The 20065-nt window shown below is 45.0% G+C and overlaps 1 protein-coding gene across 36 annotated transcripts in view; it reads right to left on the bottom strand.

Annotated features, from left to right (window-relative positions):
• CADPS (calcium dependent secretion activator) overlaps positions 1–20065 on the bottom strand; it is a 312099-nt gene that overhangs the window by 199847 nt on the left and 92187 nt on the right. For all 36 annotated transcript variants that reach the window (XM_075574751.1, XM_075574755.1, XM_075574740.1 and 33 more), the window contains exons 2-3: positions 19226–19339; positions 13046–13378 (exon numbers count right to left, since the gene is read on the bottom strand). In XM_075574751.1, coding sequence (XP_075430866.1) covers positions 13046–13378; positions 19226–19339 — 447 coding nt within the window. The remainder of the gene's footprint in view (positions 1–13045; positions 13379–19225; positions 19340–20065) is intronic.

Here is a 20065-nt window from a genome sequence, read left to right as displayed (position 1 = left end):
GTGTCAAGGAAATATAGGTCTCTGGGTGTCTTGATCTCAGCACACCCTTTGTGCTCAAGACAGTATCTGTGTGCAGGCTTCTCTGCTCTCCTTCTGGCAGCCCAAATGTGAGCTAAGGAATCCCTCTCCTGTGTCTCACATGAGGCTTTTTACAGAGCTCTCATTAGTCCAGGTGGAGACTAGTTAATTGAGTGGCTGCAATTAACTATCTCTCTGCTGGATTCTCAGAACTCGAGGGTGCTTTATTTAAACAGGGATAAGTCCCTGTTACATACCTCCCCTGTTTGTGGGAAGCTCAGGCTTGCCACGGCTAAAGCCCATCCTTCTACTCTCACTCGAGATATCTCTGCGGCTCGAATGAGAGTGTATGGAGGAAGAGAACCCTTAGCCCCTCTGGGATTGGAGCCCTTTCTCCAGGTCAGTAATGTCTCCTCAAGAAGGTGCTTGAGCTCAGCACTCTTTAATCGCTCAAGGTGGACTTTTCCCAAGCACAGTCTTTCTTCTGACCGCTTGGTCACGTATTTTCCCCTGCGTCGGGCGATCCTTTCTTCCCTGAGTTTAGGGTGACCACCTGCATCTGGTTCTGTAGCCATATTCATGGGTGGTTCAAGCTGGGCAGAGTTTTTATCCATACCAATTGACTCCAGTAGCGTCTCAGTTTGGTAGTTACATAGTGTTGTACCTGTAGAGTTGTGAACACCAAAACAGTTCTGCCTCAATCTAGCCAAAGACTGTGGGGCCTACGCACAAAGCGTTAATAAAAAAAATCGCCATTACCTTTGATAGCAAAATTCACATAACGGGCGAGTAGCCGGCGGCGTGATGATCGCCTCTCTGAAAAGGCCTTACCCGGCGTTTCCTTTCAGCTGCAGAGAGAGCCGCCTCCCCTGCGCAAATCTCGCCCCAAATGAAAACATTTTTATTAAAAAACCAATTACTAGTGTACGTAAGCAGGGGGTCTCCGGAGCAGAACCGTGTTGATTTCAGGCCCGGGGACCCCTGCTTCCCAAGATACAGGCCCCGTTATGGAGTGCCGGTATCTCCTATGCAACTCCTCTACCCCCACATGATTGAAACCAGAGGACGGTGTCTGGGGGTCCTCAGGTGGTCCCCACGGTGTCTGGGTGTCCTCAGGTGGTCCCCACGGTGTCTGGGTGTCCTCAGGTGGCCACAGACACACTCCTATGCATTTAAATGGCCCGTGGAACGTGAACGTGGGAATAAAATGCATAGGAGATACCGGCACTCCATATCGGGGCCTGTATCTCGGGAAGCAGGGGGTCCCCGGACCTGAAATCAATGTGGTTCTGCTCCGGAGACCCCCTGCTCCCGTACACTAGTCATAACATTTTTATTAAAAAAAAAACATTCATTTGGGGTGAGATTTGCGCAGGGGCGGCGACTCTCTCCGCAGCTGAAAGAAATCGCAAGGTAAGGCCTTTTCAGAGAGGCGATCATCACGCCGCCGACTACTCACCCCCGTTTTGGGAATTTTGCTATCGCAGGTAATCAAGGCTTTCTGAATACCGGGATAGCAACGCTCAAAAAACTGGCGATTTAAATGGACAGGTGATTTTTTTTTTATGAACGCTTATAGCATGGGCCCCTATATATCTAATCAACTGCAGTTTACAGTAGCATACTTGGCAATTCCAACAAATGAATACTTCTTGATGAAGCATTAGTATTGTGTGCTATTTTAATGAACTGTTGTCGGGATTCTAAAGTTCAGTTTGTCATGCAAACACTGAATAATAATGAAGCATTGTAATTAAATGATGAATATGTTTTAATTATATGCCACTCTACCTGAATAGAACCTCTCTAAAAGACACACATATCACATTGAATTACGAACATTTCTTTTTGCACACAGAATATATTTGGGATCAGTGCAGCAAGAGATGCTGTTCAATAAGCTAGAACGGCAGCAGAAGCACACACACTTGATAAATACACAGGGAAGTTCTGGTAATGACATAGCAGTCGAAAACTAGTTTCCATTGAGTTATAACTTATTATCACCTACAGTGTTAAACACAGCAAAACTAGTGTATGTCTCTATGCATAAGTGATTCTTTTGTTTTGCACAGTTGGTGATATTGCGCTATATCCTTGCAACACTTCTGTGCTATTGATCAAAGTCTCCCTGCTGCTGCAGTCCAATTCATGTAAAAGTCAACATCTGGGTTACCAAAGTCCTGTTGCTTTAAACAAACAAACAAAAAAAATGGTTTCTTTGATAAATCTCAAGTTGATTTCCCCCCCCTCTCTGCTTGGGTTAGCGTCAGGGAGAATTGGATAACAATTGTGTGTCAATTCGCCAATATCATACCGAGTCTTGTCCCAGCTGGAGGGGCACGGGGAAAAAATAATATTATACTAATTTGGCTTTCCCAATTGTTATTACATGCAGTTGAAATGCCGGCATTTTGAAATGTGACACAAATGTTTCAGGTTGGCCACTGCTAAGGAAGATTTTATTTACTGAACATGCAGTACCACTGAAAATTGAGATGCATATATTAATATTAGTTATGTCTTGGGATCCATTCTCTGGCACTGGACAGAATATGTTCCCGATAGAGACAAAATGGTTGTGAGGTCAGGGCTCAGCAGAGCGGCCAATAAAAAAAGCTTTCTACTGGCGTCCCCGTGACCACGTTTGTAGTTTATTGTGTCAAAACCAGCACAAAAAAATCTACAAATATCACCGGGACCGGAGGTTGTCCGGATGTCAGGGGACCATGGATGAGATCGGGGTCCCCCAGTTCAGGTAAGATTTAATTTTTTTTAATTTATATATATATATATAGATATATATATATATATATCTATATATATATATATAGATATATATATAGATATATATATATATATCGTATATATAAAAATATAAATATAAATAAATAATAAAATAATATAACATTTGATATATATATATATATATATATATACTGTATATATACAATTTTATTATATTAATTATTATTCTCACCAAATGGATATATCCATTTGGTGAGAATTGCTGCTTTAACATATGCAGAACTGGATGTCAGTCCCATCCTAATGTTTTATTAATGTCAATCTTCCCAAATGAGAATTTAGGCTTTTCTATCTTGTGAACAATATATTCAGTTATTCTACAAAACGTATCCTCTATTGCAGGGGTACCACACTTCAATCCTCAAGGGCCACCAACAGGTTAGGTGTTAAGAATATCCCTGCTTCAGCGCAGGTAGCACAATCAGGGGCTCCTTCGAAGACTTAGCCACTGATTGAACCACCTGTGCTGTAGAGGTACAGCCTGAAAACCTGACCTGTTGGTGGCCCTTGAGTGCTGGAGTTACCCCTCCCCCCGCTCTATTGTTTGTTAAATGTCCCAAAGCAAGTACGTTTGTACCCCCACATTTTCTGTGAATATATCCCGAATTCAAAAATAATTCAGCTTTACAATATTGAAAAATATTTTAGAGCTTTTCCTCGTGAATTCGTTGATTTAATTGTGCATTTGCAGATGGAAATGTTATTTTAAGGTAGTATGTATTATTGTATTACCACAGCTGAATAAGTTTGTGGTTGAAACAACAAATATTATCATATACATTTACTGTAACGGAAACAGCACATTCAATGACGATAAAGCTGAGTGTTCTAGATCTTTATTTTTCTCCATAATATCAATTAGCTTATCAAAGGCTGTAATGCAGCTAATGACTAAAACAATGCAGTTGGTTTCTTAATGAAATTAACCCATTTTTCAATATCTGCATAATGCTATTGAACACAAACATGGAAGAAATTACACCAATTTATAATACTGCACTTTATATACTGTGTCTTATTGGTTAAAAAGCCATTGAATATATCTACAGAATCTATCTATTTATCTATCTCTCTACAGTATATATCCCAAAATAGCACAAACATAATTCAATTAGAATCCCTATGACTAATTTACCTTGTTATCTGCCCCACATATATCATATGATTAGAAAAAGGTCTGTAGGCTAAATATTACTGTGGGAAAAAAAAGAAAAAAAGAGCAAACAGCGCACTGCCAGGGAGTCAGGTGGTGAGAAGATAAAAATCCATTTATTTCAGAACATATCTGATAAAAAAACATCACCCCGGGGGGGGGGGGGTAACAAATAACCTCCTACGCGTTTCGGACGGGTAGGTCCTTTATCAAAGAGTGTGGAACATAGAGCAACCGGGGCGTCTTATATACCCCTCACTTGATAAGAAAATTTCAATCACATGAAAAACTCGGCCCACAAATCACTGCGCATGCGCGTGACGTCACGCGAGGCGCCACCGTCGCCGACCAAGCATCGGCAGGTAGACACGCCCCCCGCATGCGCACCAAAGGGAAGGGCTCCCGATGGGTGTATTACTATGTCTGAGATGACATAACACTTCTCCGCCCCCAAGGCACGCCCCTACAGGCTACCCATAGGTGTAGAGGTGCCACTCCTCAGCCAATCAGAGACTGGAATGAGTAGGCAACACTCCCCCCTGATCGGCGCCGTTCCTGATCGGCGCCGTTCCTGACGGCCCTGGGTGGTAAGGAGGACATAGTAGTGTATAATAGCGCTCCTTATATAAACATAAAACCCATGCTAATTAATACACTATAGGGTATAAAAGCGTAACAACTATAAATACCAGGGGTAGAAAACCCCCCTATTGCTCCACGTCCCACAGTGAAAACATATACAATAAAATACAATATGTGCATCGAAAATCATCTATATCATTATCTTTACAAAAAATGATACATACATTCCAAAAAGAGCAGTGTGATATCCTTATAACCAGTGTTCGACAAACCTATACATTTGCACGCCCCGGGCGAGTGGATTTAACATCGTGGCGAGCTCCTATTGGCCCAAGCAGCACACGTGTGGTACTAGGTGGCGAGCAGATTTTTTTGTTCGGCGAGTAGATTTTTTGGTGATTTGTCGACCACTGCTTATAACTATAGAACACCTTAAAGACATAATAGATATTGTACATGGAAGAAAAATTCTTCAAATATGTTTAGCAATGTGCCATACCTATGGATATCACATTGCTCAAGAAATGTGTACATCCTCCCTGGATGATGCAATAGTGAACCCACAATGTTTTTCTAAAAAATAATAAATGCGTTATTTGCTCTTTTTTTCTACTTGTATCTGGATTACCTTCATGGCTGGCACGCCACAGTGGACCCCTAGAGACTGCAGAAGTGGGTAAGGATTATATATCTTTATGTCTGACCACCATAGTTGAATAACTTGGACTGTGTAAGCTACCATGAGGAAATAATTTTACATGTGGTTAAGAGTGACTCACAGGCCATTCTATTTACCAAACCCACTCTGCTATATTGGGTCCTTGAAGATTTATGCTCTATGGATTAGTCCTTTGTAGTGGATACCCCTTGACCTTCTACTCCTTGCTAAATATTACTGTGAAATGTATTTAAGTTAAAATTGTAAGCTCTCCGAGGCAGGCGTTTCCTTTTCTTATTATCTGATTTTATATTTCTTGCACTTATTGTATTATAATTCCCTGAGTACTATGGTCTCTTTTACAAAACACCTCATACTGTATATTGTTAGTGCTATATAAATAAAAATATACATCCAACTCTGTGTACAGCTGTAATTGTGTATATGCATTTTTTTTTTTTACATCTTTATGGTAAAATTGATAACGTGTGTTACCCGTCTTTGTGTTGTAACGGGTATTCCCCCCCACCCAATCGCAGATATGGTGTGAGTGCGGAGAGCCTACTGTTACCAGGTGTGGTGCTTTACCTGTTAGGCTAAGGCCCCGGTCACGGCGCTCTAATGCGCGCCCGCGCTTTCGGCTGCGCGTTCCGGCGATTCCCTGGTCTGCAGCTCACTGCAGGAGCAGAGACCGGGGGGGGGCGTGCCGGAGGAGTGATGGGGGCGCGGCCATGACGTCACCCGGCAGGTTCGCCCTCATTGGCTGAACCGCCGGGGGGCGTGCCTAGCCGCTCGACGCGAGTTCCTGCTCTCAATTCTATTGAGAGCAGGAGTAGCTCTCGCGCGAGCGCTGCGGCCCCCCCTCGCAGCAGGCCCGGCGCCGTTGCGGGGAGGGCTCTGGTGAGCGCAGCGTCCGCCACAGCGGACGCTGCAGCATGCAGCGGGGGCAAGGCCTTAGGCTCACAGGAGGGCTGAGCTTCTGCCACGGGGAACATGGGGCAAGTATATTATGAGTAACCCTGTACTCAGTGCAGCGCCTCAAACCTGCGATGGTTCCCAGCAGAGCGGGAATTGTTCCTCGCAGGACACATACATATACTCAGCACACAGTATGTATAATAACCAATACCTTTACTTGTGAGCATAGGAAACAGATAACATCAACAGAACAATAATCAGCAGGTGTCCCTCTCTAGAGGAGACACTGAATACTACGTCTCGCAGGACGCTCCCACCTACACCGGGTGATCCCACCCCGTGTCCAGTAATCCCCACACAATGTCCCGCACTCTTACAGAGAGAGGATATGTGTGACTGCGCAGTCACTAATGAGACTAATAGGATCGTTGGTGCACTTGGTGATAAGGGTTACCTGCTGCTCAGGCCTGCAACGGAGCTTCGAAAAGGATCCGATGACGGGTGAACACAGGAACTACCATCCGGGGCGATCCCACCCGGATGGCCTCGGCAGCAACGATGATGATCGGCGCCCAACCCTCTGGACGAACGCACAGCATCTGCGGAGTCCCTAACTCACACTAACAGTAAAGGTGATGTTCGCTGCTGCTATAGGCCATCCCTACAGCACAGGAACCTTAAGTGGCTTCAGGGGAAACTCATAGGGGTCTACGGGGTAGCCTGTCCTATGCAGGTGGGTCACTGACCCCCTGCACCCACACTACCTCTCCCGTACCACCCGGGTCCCCTCTGATTAACTCCTACCTACTACTCCCAACACCTGCAGCAACGTACTGCAACCTACTTGGTGCCTGCAGCAAACGTGCTGCACACACACACAATGCCCTCTTGTCAGCACTCACAGCACTGACAGCCGTGACACTGACAAGACGCACACACACACGAACCTAAGGGCAGGGTCCCTAACCTGGGGCCGTCCCTATTAATTACCCACTAACCTAGTGGGGAGTTGGGGCCTGTCTGGGACCTGGGGAACGTTACCTGGTGCAGGAGCTTCACTTGCTCCCTACACCCTTCCTTCCCCGCTGATTCCCAGCTGCAACTGACAAAAACCCTGTCTGCACACAACATTGTTGCAACTCTGCAGCATGAGAATCTGCCAGCTCAATTGGCTGCAATGCTGCCTGTGACCAGGGTGAAAGTGCAGTCCCCAGAGGCTGCTGGGAATTGTAGTCCTTGGCACAGCTCTTTCCTATGGGGACCGCGTGCGCGATCTTTACTGCCCATGTGCGACGCTGTAATGGCCGCCGCTACACTTAACTGCACCTGCGCAACCTCCCAGAGCTCCGGCACACTGGCGATGGCCACCGCTACCCTGGCCAACCTCTGCGCATTGCGCGAACCTCGTGCCGCAACCAAGATGGCGGTGCCCGCCGGGAGAAGTCGCCGTCCCCTTCCCCCACTGCCACAGGGGTAAGGCAGGGGGCAAAGGAAGATCAGGGGAACCGGGGTGACCCCCTTACAGTGTATTAACACAATTTAGCATTTTTAGAACATTGCATGTCTTGTGGTAACATGAAGTTTTGGTGAAAATACCAAAGCCTGCACTGATTTCAATGTGTTGATACAGAGCACTCTATAATGAAGTTAATTCCTAGCTGTTTCCCTTTCATGCTGTAACTTCGTTATGCTAAAGCTTGCTACTCACTCACATGTTCAGAAAATTCCCCAAACACGCACAAAGCCAGGACACGACATTGTTATGAGAAATTACAAGCATTTAGTGCACTGTTATTGCACTTGGAATTGCACTAGCCTTTAAACAACCCATATAATGTTATCCTGTGAGACATACTGTATACTATGCAGAAAGCCCGAGACGCTTCTAAAGATGAACTTTTTTGGAAGGTGAAATGCTCCCACACAATTTATATATTTGCATAATGCAATATAAATGGAAAATCAAAGTTGTTTTTATAGATTAAGGTCAAATCCATTTTAATTGTAGAAAACATAAAGTGAAGTTATCTCTCCTGCCTGGTAAGCACTAACATAGAGACTGATAAAATACAATTGTATTGCAAACAAATAGTAAAATCGGCGAAACTTGTTGCATATCCATAAACGAATAACACTGAAGAGGGAATATTTTATTCATGTTCAACACAAGGCAACAGATATCTTAATCAGGTTAGTGCGACAAAGATTAAAACTATGATTGTAATTAGCACAGATGACATAGGAATCAGTCCTCACTAATCTAACTGATTCACTTGCAACCATTCTACTTCCAGACAGCGGCAGAGCATCTTAGATAAAAAAAAATCAAATATGTTATCTTAGGCAGACTACTGTATGACTGAAACAATACAGCATGATAGCGACAAATTAGCAATTTATATACAAATATTGATGCAGCAATGAAAGTCAAAGAAGGCCTTAATGATGCACATATCATATTAAAACCGTAGGGTAATCTGTTGCTTTTGTTTAGTTTAGCACGAACATCTGGCGCGGTGTTTCCCCTTTTCACGCAGATGAAAATAAATGCTACTGCAATATACGGAGTCAGCTCTGAGTAATTGCAGGCTGCAGTAGACACATTTGTAGCAGCGCTGACAAGAGAGCGGAACCGGTCCAATATTAGTGCTCCGAAAACTCTAATAGTGGAAGCTCCCCCATGAAGACAGTCATGCGCGAACGCTGCGTTCAGAAAAACTGAACAAGGTAAGTGCGTCCTTCCGTTGTGGTTGAAGATAATTATGAGTCGGCTTTGACGTGAGCGACCTGAAGAGGTCTGATTAGCAAAGTGTGCATTCAGCATACTGTATGGCATATACCCAGGGCACCCTGGTTTGGAAACCGGTGAGGTCTCAGGAATCACGTCACCCACCTTCCCACAACAGCAAACCTTTGATAAAAGGTTAATAATGCTACTAATATTGTAGTCAAGTGTTTCCCACATCATAACAGGTATATAATACCGTTTTTTCATATAGCACTTTTCTCCCAATGGGGCTGAAAGAACTTCACAATCACAGTATAGTGCGCAGTATATAGGGATTTTTACAGATACAGCCCCTGCCCAGTTGGGCTTAGAATCTATAAAGATAAAGAGATAAAGTGACTTTCCCAATGTCACAAGGAGCCGACACCAGGAATTGAACCAGGCTCCACCTGATTCAAACTCAGTGTACGGAGGTTGTTACAGAACCAGTGTCGTTACTCACTGAACCACTCCCTCTTCCATATCACAGCGCTCACGGACACTGCCACTGGAAGTTGCGTTGGCGAGCTCCCTGCCACGTGAAGCAGTAGAAGTAAAGGGAGAAATGGCAGTGCACAGCAAATAGAATGAAGGCTGGACTGCAAGCAAATTTTGATTAAAAAAGTGTACTTAACACATGATACAAAACGGAAGGAGGTGCCACCTCAGCCCTTGCATTTGCTGGGCACCGCCATTTCTTCCATCACTTTGTAGCCGTGTAGATACTTTTTCTGCGGTGAGATATTAAAGCAGCAATCCACACTGCTTAATTCTCCCACCCCCTTTATTTACAGGATAGAAACCACGGGGAATTTGTTACTTTCAGCTCCGGGACCCATGTAGATAGAAAGTGGTACCGGTAACTTCACCGGTAAGTGTCTTGGTAACTGGGGGGTACTTGGAGATGATATTAATGTGTTTCAGCTCTGAAGGACCCCCCCTGTTTCCCATCCTGTAAAAAGGAGGGGGGAATGCTGCATTAGGACTTCATGTATTCATCTTTTACACTCAGATTAGGATTTTGGCTAGTAGACGGGGAAGTCTGAATAATGTGGACTTCTAACTTCAGACTGAGATATAGGGCCATGTTAATGCAACAGTTACCAAAGCCAGGTGATACCTCATGGCTTATATACTTAAAGCAGCAATAAGGGTTTCATTTAAAATCAGTCAATCAATAAAATGATTACAGGATTGAAGCAGGGTGAATTTAACTGTGTTAATTTCAGCTCCGGGGACCCCCTGCTTCCAGAGATACTTACCTCCGTAGGGGGGGCTGCCATCTGTTCTCAGTTTAAATGTCTGTGTCGCGCTGGCCAATAGGAAGCCGCGCTGGAGTACGTGGTGTGACGCAGGACATTTAAACGTTGCCATGATTACAGCGCTACCGGCCCCCCTACTGGAGGTAAGTATCGCTCGAAGCAGGATCTCCCCGGAACTGAAATTAACAAAGATCCCCTGTTTTAATCCTGTAATAAAAATTAAAAATAAAGCGAAACCTGTATTGCTGTTTTAATTGGGCTGAAAGGTATCTTGTGTAATAGCAGCGCTTAGGAAATATTGGCTAAAGTCTTCATCTTGGAATGTTGAAATGATTACGACTTAAGGGGTCAATTCTATATGGTCCGAAGTGGCCGTTCAGGCCAGTGTCTTGAACGGCTAGTTTGGACTATATAGAATTTACCCATAAGTAAGTTATTATAGAGAAGGGGTTGCCAACTCCAGTCCTCAAGGGCCACCAACAGGTCAGATTGTAAGGATATCCCTGCTTCAGCACAGGTGGCTCAATCAGTGGCTCAGTCATTGACTGAGCCACTGATTGAGCCACCTGTGCTGAAGCAGGGAAATCCTTAAAACCTGACCTGTCGGTGGCCCTTCAGGACTGGAGTTGGCCACCCCTGCCCTATATGAATGACCCCCAAAGTCAGGACTGATTAAATGTTTAACCTTAAATGTCTATACAGATATACTCAAGGCAGAAAATAGTCAACAGTACATTTGTACAGTATTTTGATGGTGTTTTTTTTAATTGTTTTAATTCAGTTATTTACTCATTGCAGATACTGTACATAACGTATCTTTTTTGGGACTTTTTAACATTTAAAACAGCACTACAATATATCCACATATGATTAACTGTATCAATATTTCTTTTCGACACAGTTCACATTTCAAACCTAACATTGCAATCAATCTTTAACAGTTGTGTACTTCTCACATGCTCTCCCTCTAAATTGCTGAAATAGCCATAAATAATGCATGCTTATAAATAGGGTGTAAAAGCTTGACTGCTTCTGAAATGCCATGATTTGCAATCAAAATATATGGCTCCTTTCAAGGTAAAATCCTTGGTATAGTCAGGGTACGCAAGAGATTCAATGTAAATGCAATTATATATTTTTAGACAAATTCATTTTCAGTTTTTATGCATGAAATGTCACGTATTAGCCACTTTTAAAAAGCTCCAAATGTAAAAGGTAATTCGCAGAAATCAATGTGGCTTCTATAACGTGTTGAATTTGTAATGGTATATTCCTTCCATACACCAAGTGAGCATACCATGAAGATTCATTTTACATGGTGAAGGTTCATGAAATCTATCATTTTATTGTGTGTGGGTCTTTAAAATATTGCTAAAGACGAACGGGACTTAATCTGATCTACTTGACAGGAAATGTGCAGGGATGTGGGGTGTTAAAATATAGGGATCTGACAGCCTACAACGCTTCCCATGATGTTTTCCCCTGAAATAATCCATTTCAATTAGAAGAGGGAGTCTCCTTCAAAATAATTTTCTAATTATTTATATATATATATATATATATATATATATATATATATATATATATATATATATATATACATATATATAATATACATACACACACACACACACACAAACACACCATACAGGCAATAGGTGACACATTGTGTGCACATTTGCATGTCATTTCCCAGAATCCCTTGCTGCAGTGGAAGAACTCCATGCTAAGTGATAATGGTGAAAGGCAGGGAATATCTACATGCGAGTATGATAAGATCTCACAGTATCTGGATATATGGCTTACATTACTTCTCTTGTGATAAGCTCGTTCTGTGTAGGGGAAAATGTCAGTGGGATGTTTGTGTTGCCTGAAGTGTTATGGTCCTCTAGTGTGCAAACTGGGGGGGCGCGAGATTTTTTTGGGGGGCACGGGCAGTTGCAGAAGTCCCGCACTCTCCCCCCAGGCATTTAAGTTAAATGCTGGGGGGGGGCCGCGCGAGGCCTCTGCAACCTTTACTTACCATGGGTCAGCCGGCTCCAGGATGCGTTACCATGGCAACGCGGCGGCAAATCAAAGCGTCATGTGACGTCACGATTGCCACGGTAACATGATGTCAAATGACGCCGCGGTTCACATGACGTCACACGACCCCATGACGCCGCAGGAGGTAAGAAAGGGGTGGGGGCGCAATAAGGAGGAGAGCAGCCAGGGGGGGCGCAGCAAAAAAAGTTTACGCGCCCCTGCTCTAGCCTATACCACACAAGGTTCAATGAATACATTTGTAAAACAAGCGCAAAAAAAAATCCAAGAACATAATGCAACAACTGTCTTAATTACAAGCGGTATTGTAAAAGAGTTTGCGCTCACAATGTTTTCTTTGTTAAAAGCCTTAAGTGAAGAGATCCCTAACTGGGGAGTTTGCAAGATTTCTGCACTTGCCTCCAACCAGTGTCTCTAGCTGACTAACTAACTACTCAAGTACGTATATTTATTCTTGTACTGGTTATATTATTCAAATATTCAAACTCGTTTTGACTTTGAAGGTTGTACAATATGTCTTTAACGCACAACACATTATAATTGAAAACGTTTCATTTTTCTTTTTCTCCCTCGACCCAGATCCACGAAAGAGTGCCAAACTTTAGCATGCGTCAGCTCCCGGCCACAGAGCTGGGAGTACAGGCGTGCTAAAGCTTCGTGCCCTTTAAATGATCTGGGCTTTTGTATTCAGAGGAAATCTCTTGATAAATAAGCAAAGTATATACATATGTACTAGCAGTTTGATAGATGCACTGTTCAGGTACAGTTTTGACATTAAAGATTAAACTGGCCCACAGGAATAGAGCAATCATGATGAATCATATATGAGTTCTTACCTGGCATGCATTGTACAGAAGCTGATGTTCAAATTTCTTAATTCCCAGAATCTGCTGGAACATCTCATACAGCTGCTCCTTACTGAGGATGAGTTCCGAGGCTGCACTGGCCGTCATCTTCGCCTGTTGCTTACGGGGATCCTCCTCTCCGCGGTAAATGGCATCAAACTTTGCCATCCAGGAGCTCAGGACAGTCTCCTTGCTGAGGCCATCGATCTCGGGGAGGCTGCGCACCCTTTTTTCGATGTGCTTTTTAAATACTTCGCGGGAGTCGTTGGCAGAGCACCCCCCACTCTGCACCATTCTGGCGACCCGGTCACTTTTCAGGAAGACCTGGGGTGAATGGAATTACAATGATCTGTGATTACTATGCATAGCTATATGAACAAACGGAGCCTGGCTTATTCTATCTGTGACCGCAGCAAACAAACGTGTCAAGAGGAAAAATGAACTAATTCAGGTTTCATCTATCGAATCTATCGTATCTATCTATCGTATCTATCTGTCTACTGTATATATATATATATATATACAGGGCCCGACAAACTTGTCCAAAATCCACAGCTCCCCTCAAAATAAGTCACACACCCCCCCACCCCCCCACGACACTTACGTGCGGTGGGGTCCGGTTGCTGGGTCCTGACGACGTCTCCCGGCCTTCTGCTGTCTTGTCGCCTTTAAAATCAAGTAATCGTGTTTTTCTCCTGCAGCGCTGTTCAAAATGGCCGCAACGCTGCATTGCCATGGCAACGGGGCGTTATATGACACCCCACGGCCATTTTGAATAGTGTTGCAGGAGAAAAACATGATTTTAAAGATCATGAAGGAGAAGACCGGGAGACGCCGGGGATCACCGCCGCAGGTAAGCAGTCGACATGTGTATATAGATTATATATGGTGTGTTGGTGTGTATATAGTTGTATAATATGGTGTGTGAGTGTATATATGGGGGGAGGTGTATACATGTATATATGATTTGAGTTCGGTTCATTCATGCCTGGATGCACCTGTAAACAAATTGGATAATCAAAAAGTAGAATAAATGCAGGCACTCACAGGTTTTGAAAAAATGCAAAATAGTAACTTATGCTCAATGTTTCTGCTTATTGAGTTTTCTTGAGAAATGCTTATGTATGTACAGTATAAACCAAAACGTTGATTAAATAAATTACTGCTTTGCATTTTTTCCAAGTCCTGCGATTGCTTGTATTTTTTTCGAAACACGTATGTATGTATGTATGTATGTATGTATGTATGTATACACCTTATGTAAAAGGTGCATGTAACGTACACTATTACTCTGACTTGTGTGTTGTAACACAGCAACTGAGGAAATAACGTGTTACCTCTATATGTATATGGTGCATATATGTTGTGTGTGTATATGTATATAATACATGCATGGTATGTGTGTGGTGCACAGTACATGTGTGATGTGTGTGATTGAGACATATATAGTGTTTGTTCACGCTGCATGCATCTAGTGTGTGTATGGTCTGTGCGTATGTGGTATTTATGTACATATGTATATGGTGTGCGTGTTTATTGTACATTGGTATGTCTCTGTATGGTGTGCGCATCTGGGTATGGTTTGTGTATCTGGTGTGTGCATCTGTGTATGGTGCGTGTATCTGGTGTGGGCATCTGTGTATGGTGCGTGTATCTGGTGTGTGCATCTGGATAAGGTGCGTGTATCTGGGTATATGGTACGTGTATCTGGTGTGCGCATCTATGTATGGTGCGTGTATCTGGTGTGCCCATCTGTGTATGGTGCGTGTATCTGGTGTGCCCGTCTATATATGCTGCGTGTATCTGGTGTGCACATCTGTGCATGGTGCATGTATCTGGTGTGCCCATCTGTATATGGTGTGTATCTGGTGTGCCCATCTATGTATGCTGCGTGTATCTGGTGTGCACATCTGTGCATGGTGCGTGTATCTGGTGTGCCCATCTGTGCATGGTGCGTGTATCTGGTGTGCCCATCTGTGCATGGTGCGTGTATCTGGTGTGCACATCTGTGTATATGGTGCGTGTATCTGGTGTGCCCATCTGTGCATGGTGCGTGTATCTGGTGTGCACATCTGTGTATGGTGCGTGTATTTGGTGTGCCCATCTGTGCATGGTGCGTGTATCTGGTGTGCCCATCTGTGCATGGTGCGTGTATCTGGTGTGCGCATCTATGTATGGTGCGTGTATCTGGTGTGCCCATCTGTGCATGGTGCGTGTATCTGGTGTGCCCATCTGTGCATAGTGCGTGTATCTGGTGTGCACATCTGTGCATGGTGTGTGTATCTGGTGTGCCCATCTGTGCATGGTGCGTGTATCTGGTGTGCCCATCTGTGTATGGTGCGTGTATCTGGTGTGCCCATCTGTGCATGGTGCGTGTATCTGGTGTGCCCATCTGTGCATGGTGCGTGTATCTGGTGTGCGCATCTATGTATGGTGCGTGTATCTGGTGTGCCCATCTGTGCATGGTGCGTGTATCTGGTGTGCCCATCTGTGCATGGTGCATGTATCTGGTGTGCACATCTGTGCATGGTGTGTGTATCTGGTGTGCCCATCTATGCATGGTGCGTGTATCTGGTGTGCCCATCTGTGCATGGTGCGTGTATCTGGTGTGCCCATCTGTGCATGGTGCATGTATCTGGTGTGCACATCTGTGCATGGTGTGTGTATCTGGTGTGCCCATCTATGCATGGTGCGTGTATCTGGTGTGCCCATCTGTGCATGGTGCATGTATCTGGTGTGCACATCTGTGCATGGTGTGTGTATCTGGTGTGCCCATCTATGCATGGTGCGTGTATCTGGTGTGCCCATCTGTGCATGGTGCGTGTATCTGGTGTGCCCATCTGTGCATGGTGCGTGTATCTGGTGTGCCCATCTGTGCATGGTGCGTGTATCTGGTGTGCACATCTGTGTATGGTGCGTGTATCTGGTGTGCCCATCTGTGCATGGTGCGTGTATCTGGTGTGCCCATCTGTGCATAGTGCGTGTATCTGGTGTGCACATCTGTGCATGGTGTGTGTATCTGGTGTGCCCATCTGTGCATGGTGCGTGTATCTGGTGTGCCCATCTGTGTATGGTGCGTGTATCTGGTGTGCCCATCTGTGCATGGTGCGTGTATCTGGTGTGCCCATCTGTGCATGGTGCGTGTATCTGGTGTGCGCATCTATGTATGGTGCGTGTATCTGGTGTGCCCATCTGTGCATGGTGCGTGTATCTGGTGTGCCCATCTGTGCATGGTGCATGTATCTGGTGTGCACATCTGTGCATGGTGTGTGTATCTGGTGTGCCCATCTATGCATGGTGCGTGTATCTGGTGTGCCCATCTGTGCATGGTGCGTGTATCTGGTGTGCCCATCTGTGCATGGTGCGTGTATCTGGTGTGCCCATCTGTGTATGGTGCGTGTATCTGGTGTGCACATCTGTGCATGGTGCGTGTATCTGGTGTGCGCATATGTGCATGGTGCGTGTATCTGGTGTGCGCATCTGTGCATGGTGCGTGTATCTGGTGTGCCCATCTGTGTATGGTGCGTGTATCTGGTGTGCCCATCTGTGCATGGTGCATGTATCTGGTGTGCACATCTGTTTATGGTGCGTGTATCTGGTGTGCCAATCTGTGCATGGTGCGTGTATCTGGTGTGCGCATCTGTGCATGGTGCGTGTATCTGGTGTGCGCATCTGTGCATGGTGCGTGTATCTGGTGTGCGCATCTGTGCATGGTGCGTGTATCTGGTGTGCCCATCTGTACATGGTGCGTGTATCTGGTGTGCCCATCTGTGCATGGTGCGTGTATCTGGTGTGCGCATCTATGTATGGTGCGTGTATCTGGTGTGCCCATCTGTGCATGGTGCGTGTATCTGGTGTGCCCATCTGTGCATGGTGCGTGTATCTGGTGTGCACATCTGTGCATGGTGTGTGTATCTGGTGTGCCCATCTGTGCATGGTGCGTGTATCTGGTGTGCCCATCTGTGGATGGTGCGTGTATCTGGTGTGCCCATCTGTGCATGGTGCGTGTATCTGGTGTGCCCATCTGTGCATGGTGCGTGTATCTGGTGTGCGCATCTATGTATGGTGCGTGTATCTGGTGTGCCCATCTGTGCATGGTGCGTGTATCTGGTGTGCGCATCTATGTATGGTGCGTGTATCTGGTGTGCCCATCTGTGCATGGTGCGTGTATCTGGTGTGCCCATCTGTGCATGGTGCGTGTATCTGGTGTGCACATCTGTGCATGGTGTGTGTATCTGGTGTGCCCATCTGTGCATGGTGCGTGTATCTGGTGTGCCCATCTGTGCATGGTGCGTGTATATGGTGTGCCCATCTGTGCATGGTGCGTGTATCTGGTGTGCCCATCTGTGTATGGTGCGTGTATCTGGTGTGCACATCTGTGCATGGTGCGTGTATCTGGTGTGCGCATATGTGCATGGTGCGTGTATCTGGTGTGCGCATCTGTGCATGGTGCGTGTGTCTGGTGTGCCCATCTGTGTATGGTGCGTGTATCTGGTGTGCCCATCTGTGCATGGTGCGTGTATCTGGTGTGCACATCTGTTTATGGTGCGTGTATCTGGTGTGCGCATCTGTGCATGGTGCGTGTATCTGGTGTGCGCATCTGTGCAGGTGCGTGTATCTGGTGTGCACATCTGTGCATGGTGCGTGTATCTGGTGTGCCCATCTGTACATGGTGCGTGTATCTGGTGTGCCCATCTGTGCATGGTGCGTGTATCTGGTGTGCCCATCTGTGCATGGTGCGTGTATCTGGTGTGCCCATCTGTGCATGGTGCGTGTATCTGGTGTGCCCATCTGTGCATGGTGCGTGTATCTGGTGTGCACATCTGTGCATGGTGCGTGTATCTGGTGTGCACATCTGTGCATGGTGCGTGTATCTGGTGTGCCCATCTGTGCATGGTGCGTGTATCTGGTGTGCACATCTGTGCATGGTGCGTGTATCTGGTGTGCCCATCTGTGCATGGTGCGTGTATCTGGTGTGCCCATCTGTGCATGGTGCGTGTATCTGGTGTGCACATCTGTGCATGGTGCGTGTATCTGGTGTGCACATCTGTGCATGGTGCGTGTATCTGGTGTGCACATCTGTGCATGGTGCGTGTATCTGGTGTGCCCATCTGTGCATGGTGCGTGTATCTGGTGTGCACATCTGTGCATGGTGCGTGTATCTGGTGTGCCCATCTGTGTATATGGTGCGTGTATCTGGTGTGCACATCAGTGTATGGTGTGTGTCTGTGTATGGTGCGTGTGCATGGTGTGCGCATATGTGTATGGTGCTTATATCTGGTGTGCCCATCTGTGTATATGGTGCGTGGTGTGTGTCTGTGCGTGGTGTGTGTCAGTGTATGGTGCGTGTGCATGGTGTGTGTCTGTGTATGGTGCGTGTGCATGGTGTGTGTCTGTGTATGGTGCGTGTGCATGGTGTGTGTCTGTGTATAGTGCGTAAATCTGGTGTGCGCATGTGTGTAAAAAAAAAATTACACAGTAAATAAACTACAAGCAATGGGAATAAGTGCAATTGTAAATTTCAAAATAAAGCAAATGCCCCAAAAAGCTTACAATCTAAACTTACTAACTCCCAAGCAGAATAAGGACAAATGTTATATTTGCATTCCAGAGCTATAACCATAATACTGTAGTCTGATTTGCCAAATCATACACTGTAACAATATGCTGCATATGAGGACACTTGATCTATGCCTTTTAAGCTCTGGATACCATGCTGTTTTCTTTATTGCCTTCCTGCTGGTAACTGAATATCAGCTAATAGTCTTCTGTTACTTGAAATAAAGGTACTAATGATAGTCAAATTAAAAAACCTGTAGGAAAATGACATTTAACCTATAAACAACTTAATTGCAATGTACTATATTGTGCAAACTCTGATTAATACATATGATAATCATGTCATTAGACTGTATACTATACATATGGTAAATGGGTTTTCCATTGCCTGCCCTACACTCACATGTTGCTGACTATAACCAGCAGGCGAATACGACAGGCACAAGATCTATCAGTAGGATTCACTAAGCACTGATGTGGAGTATCGGACGGCGACCCCCCGCTAAGTACCATTGACTTTAATAGTAGTTAACTCAGGGTTCGGGTGCATTACCCTGCATGAGTGATCAGTGAATCTCCCCTTACAGTATGTTCGTAAAGTCATCCTCTTACCTCATAGTAGCTCTGGACCGCGTTCATAAATGCCTCATCAGCAACAATTTGTGTTTCTCCGTTGAAAAAAGCTTGGAAACGATCTTTGACGGTTTGGAGCTGAGGTTTACTTATCTGCAAAATAGGTGAGACAGAAGGCATACTGTTAGAATGAAGGCGAATACTGAGCATATTTCTACCTTGTGTCTGGCAGAAGATATAATTGATTGGCATTTATGATCAATATTGCTCACTCTTGCTCCATTATATTTTATCAAGGTTAGATTGATAGAAGGGAAATGTGATCAGTTGAATTACAGAGCATTGATCTACTGCAGGAGCGATGGTCCTCAAGGGCCACCAGCAGGTCAAGTTTTAAGGTTATTCCTGCTTCAGCACAGGGGACTCAGGCAGAACGAGTGAAGCAGGGATATCCTGAAAACCAGACCTGTTGGTGGCCCTTGAGGACTGGAGTTGGCCGCTCCTGATCTACTGTATAACATTTTCCACATTCCCAGTGGGAATTCCATATAACAGGGATAAGGCGACAACAAAAATGAAACATTTCTAAGAATACCGTATATAACAAAATTAACCGGGAACATGTAGCGCTATCCCATTGTGGATTATTATAGACTTATTTAAACATGGACAGAACTATTAGACGATTAATATTTATTAATATTATAAAACATTCTGTCACAAATTCTACCCGGCCAGAAAAAAACCTTTCAGTGGCCGGATTGTGATCAACTCCCTGGCATTCATGGGATCTACTGATCTAGAAAGACTTACTTCCCGCGCCGCGGTCGGAGAAACAAGTCAGCGGCGCAGAAGACAGTGTCTGCCGTAATTACACTG

The sequence above is a fragment of the Ascaphus truei genome, chromosome 17 (assembly GCF_040206685.1).
Source record: "Ascaphus truei isolate aAscTru1 chromosome 17, aAscTru1.hap1, whole genome shotgun sequence".
Classification (NCBI taxonomy): domain Eukaryota; kingdom Metazoa; phylum Chordata; class Amphibia; order Anura; family Ascaphidae; genus Ascaphus; species Ascaphus truei.
Note: the sequence above shows the minus strand (reverse complement) of the source record. Positions and strands in the feature narration are given on the sequence as shown.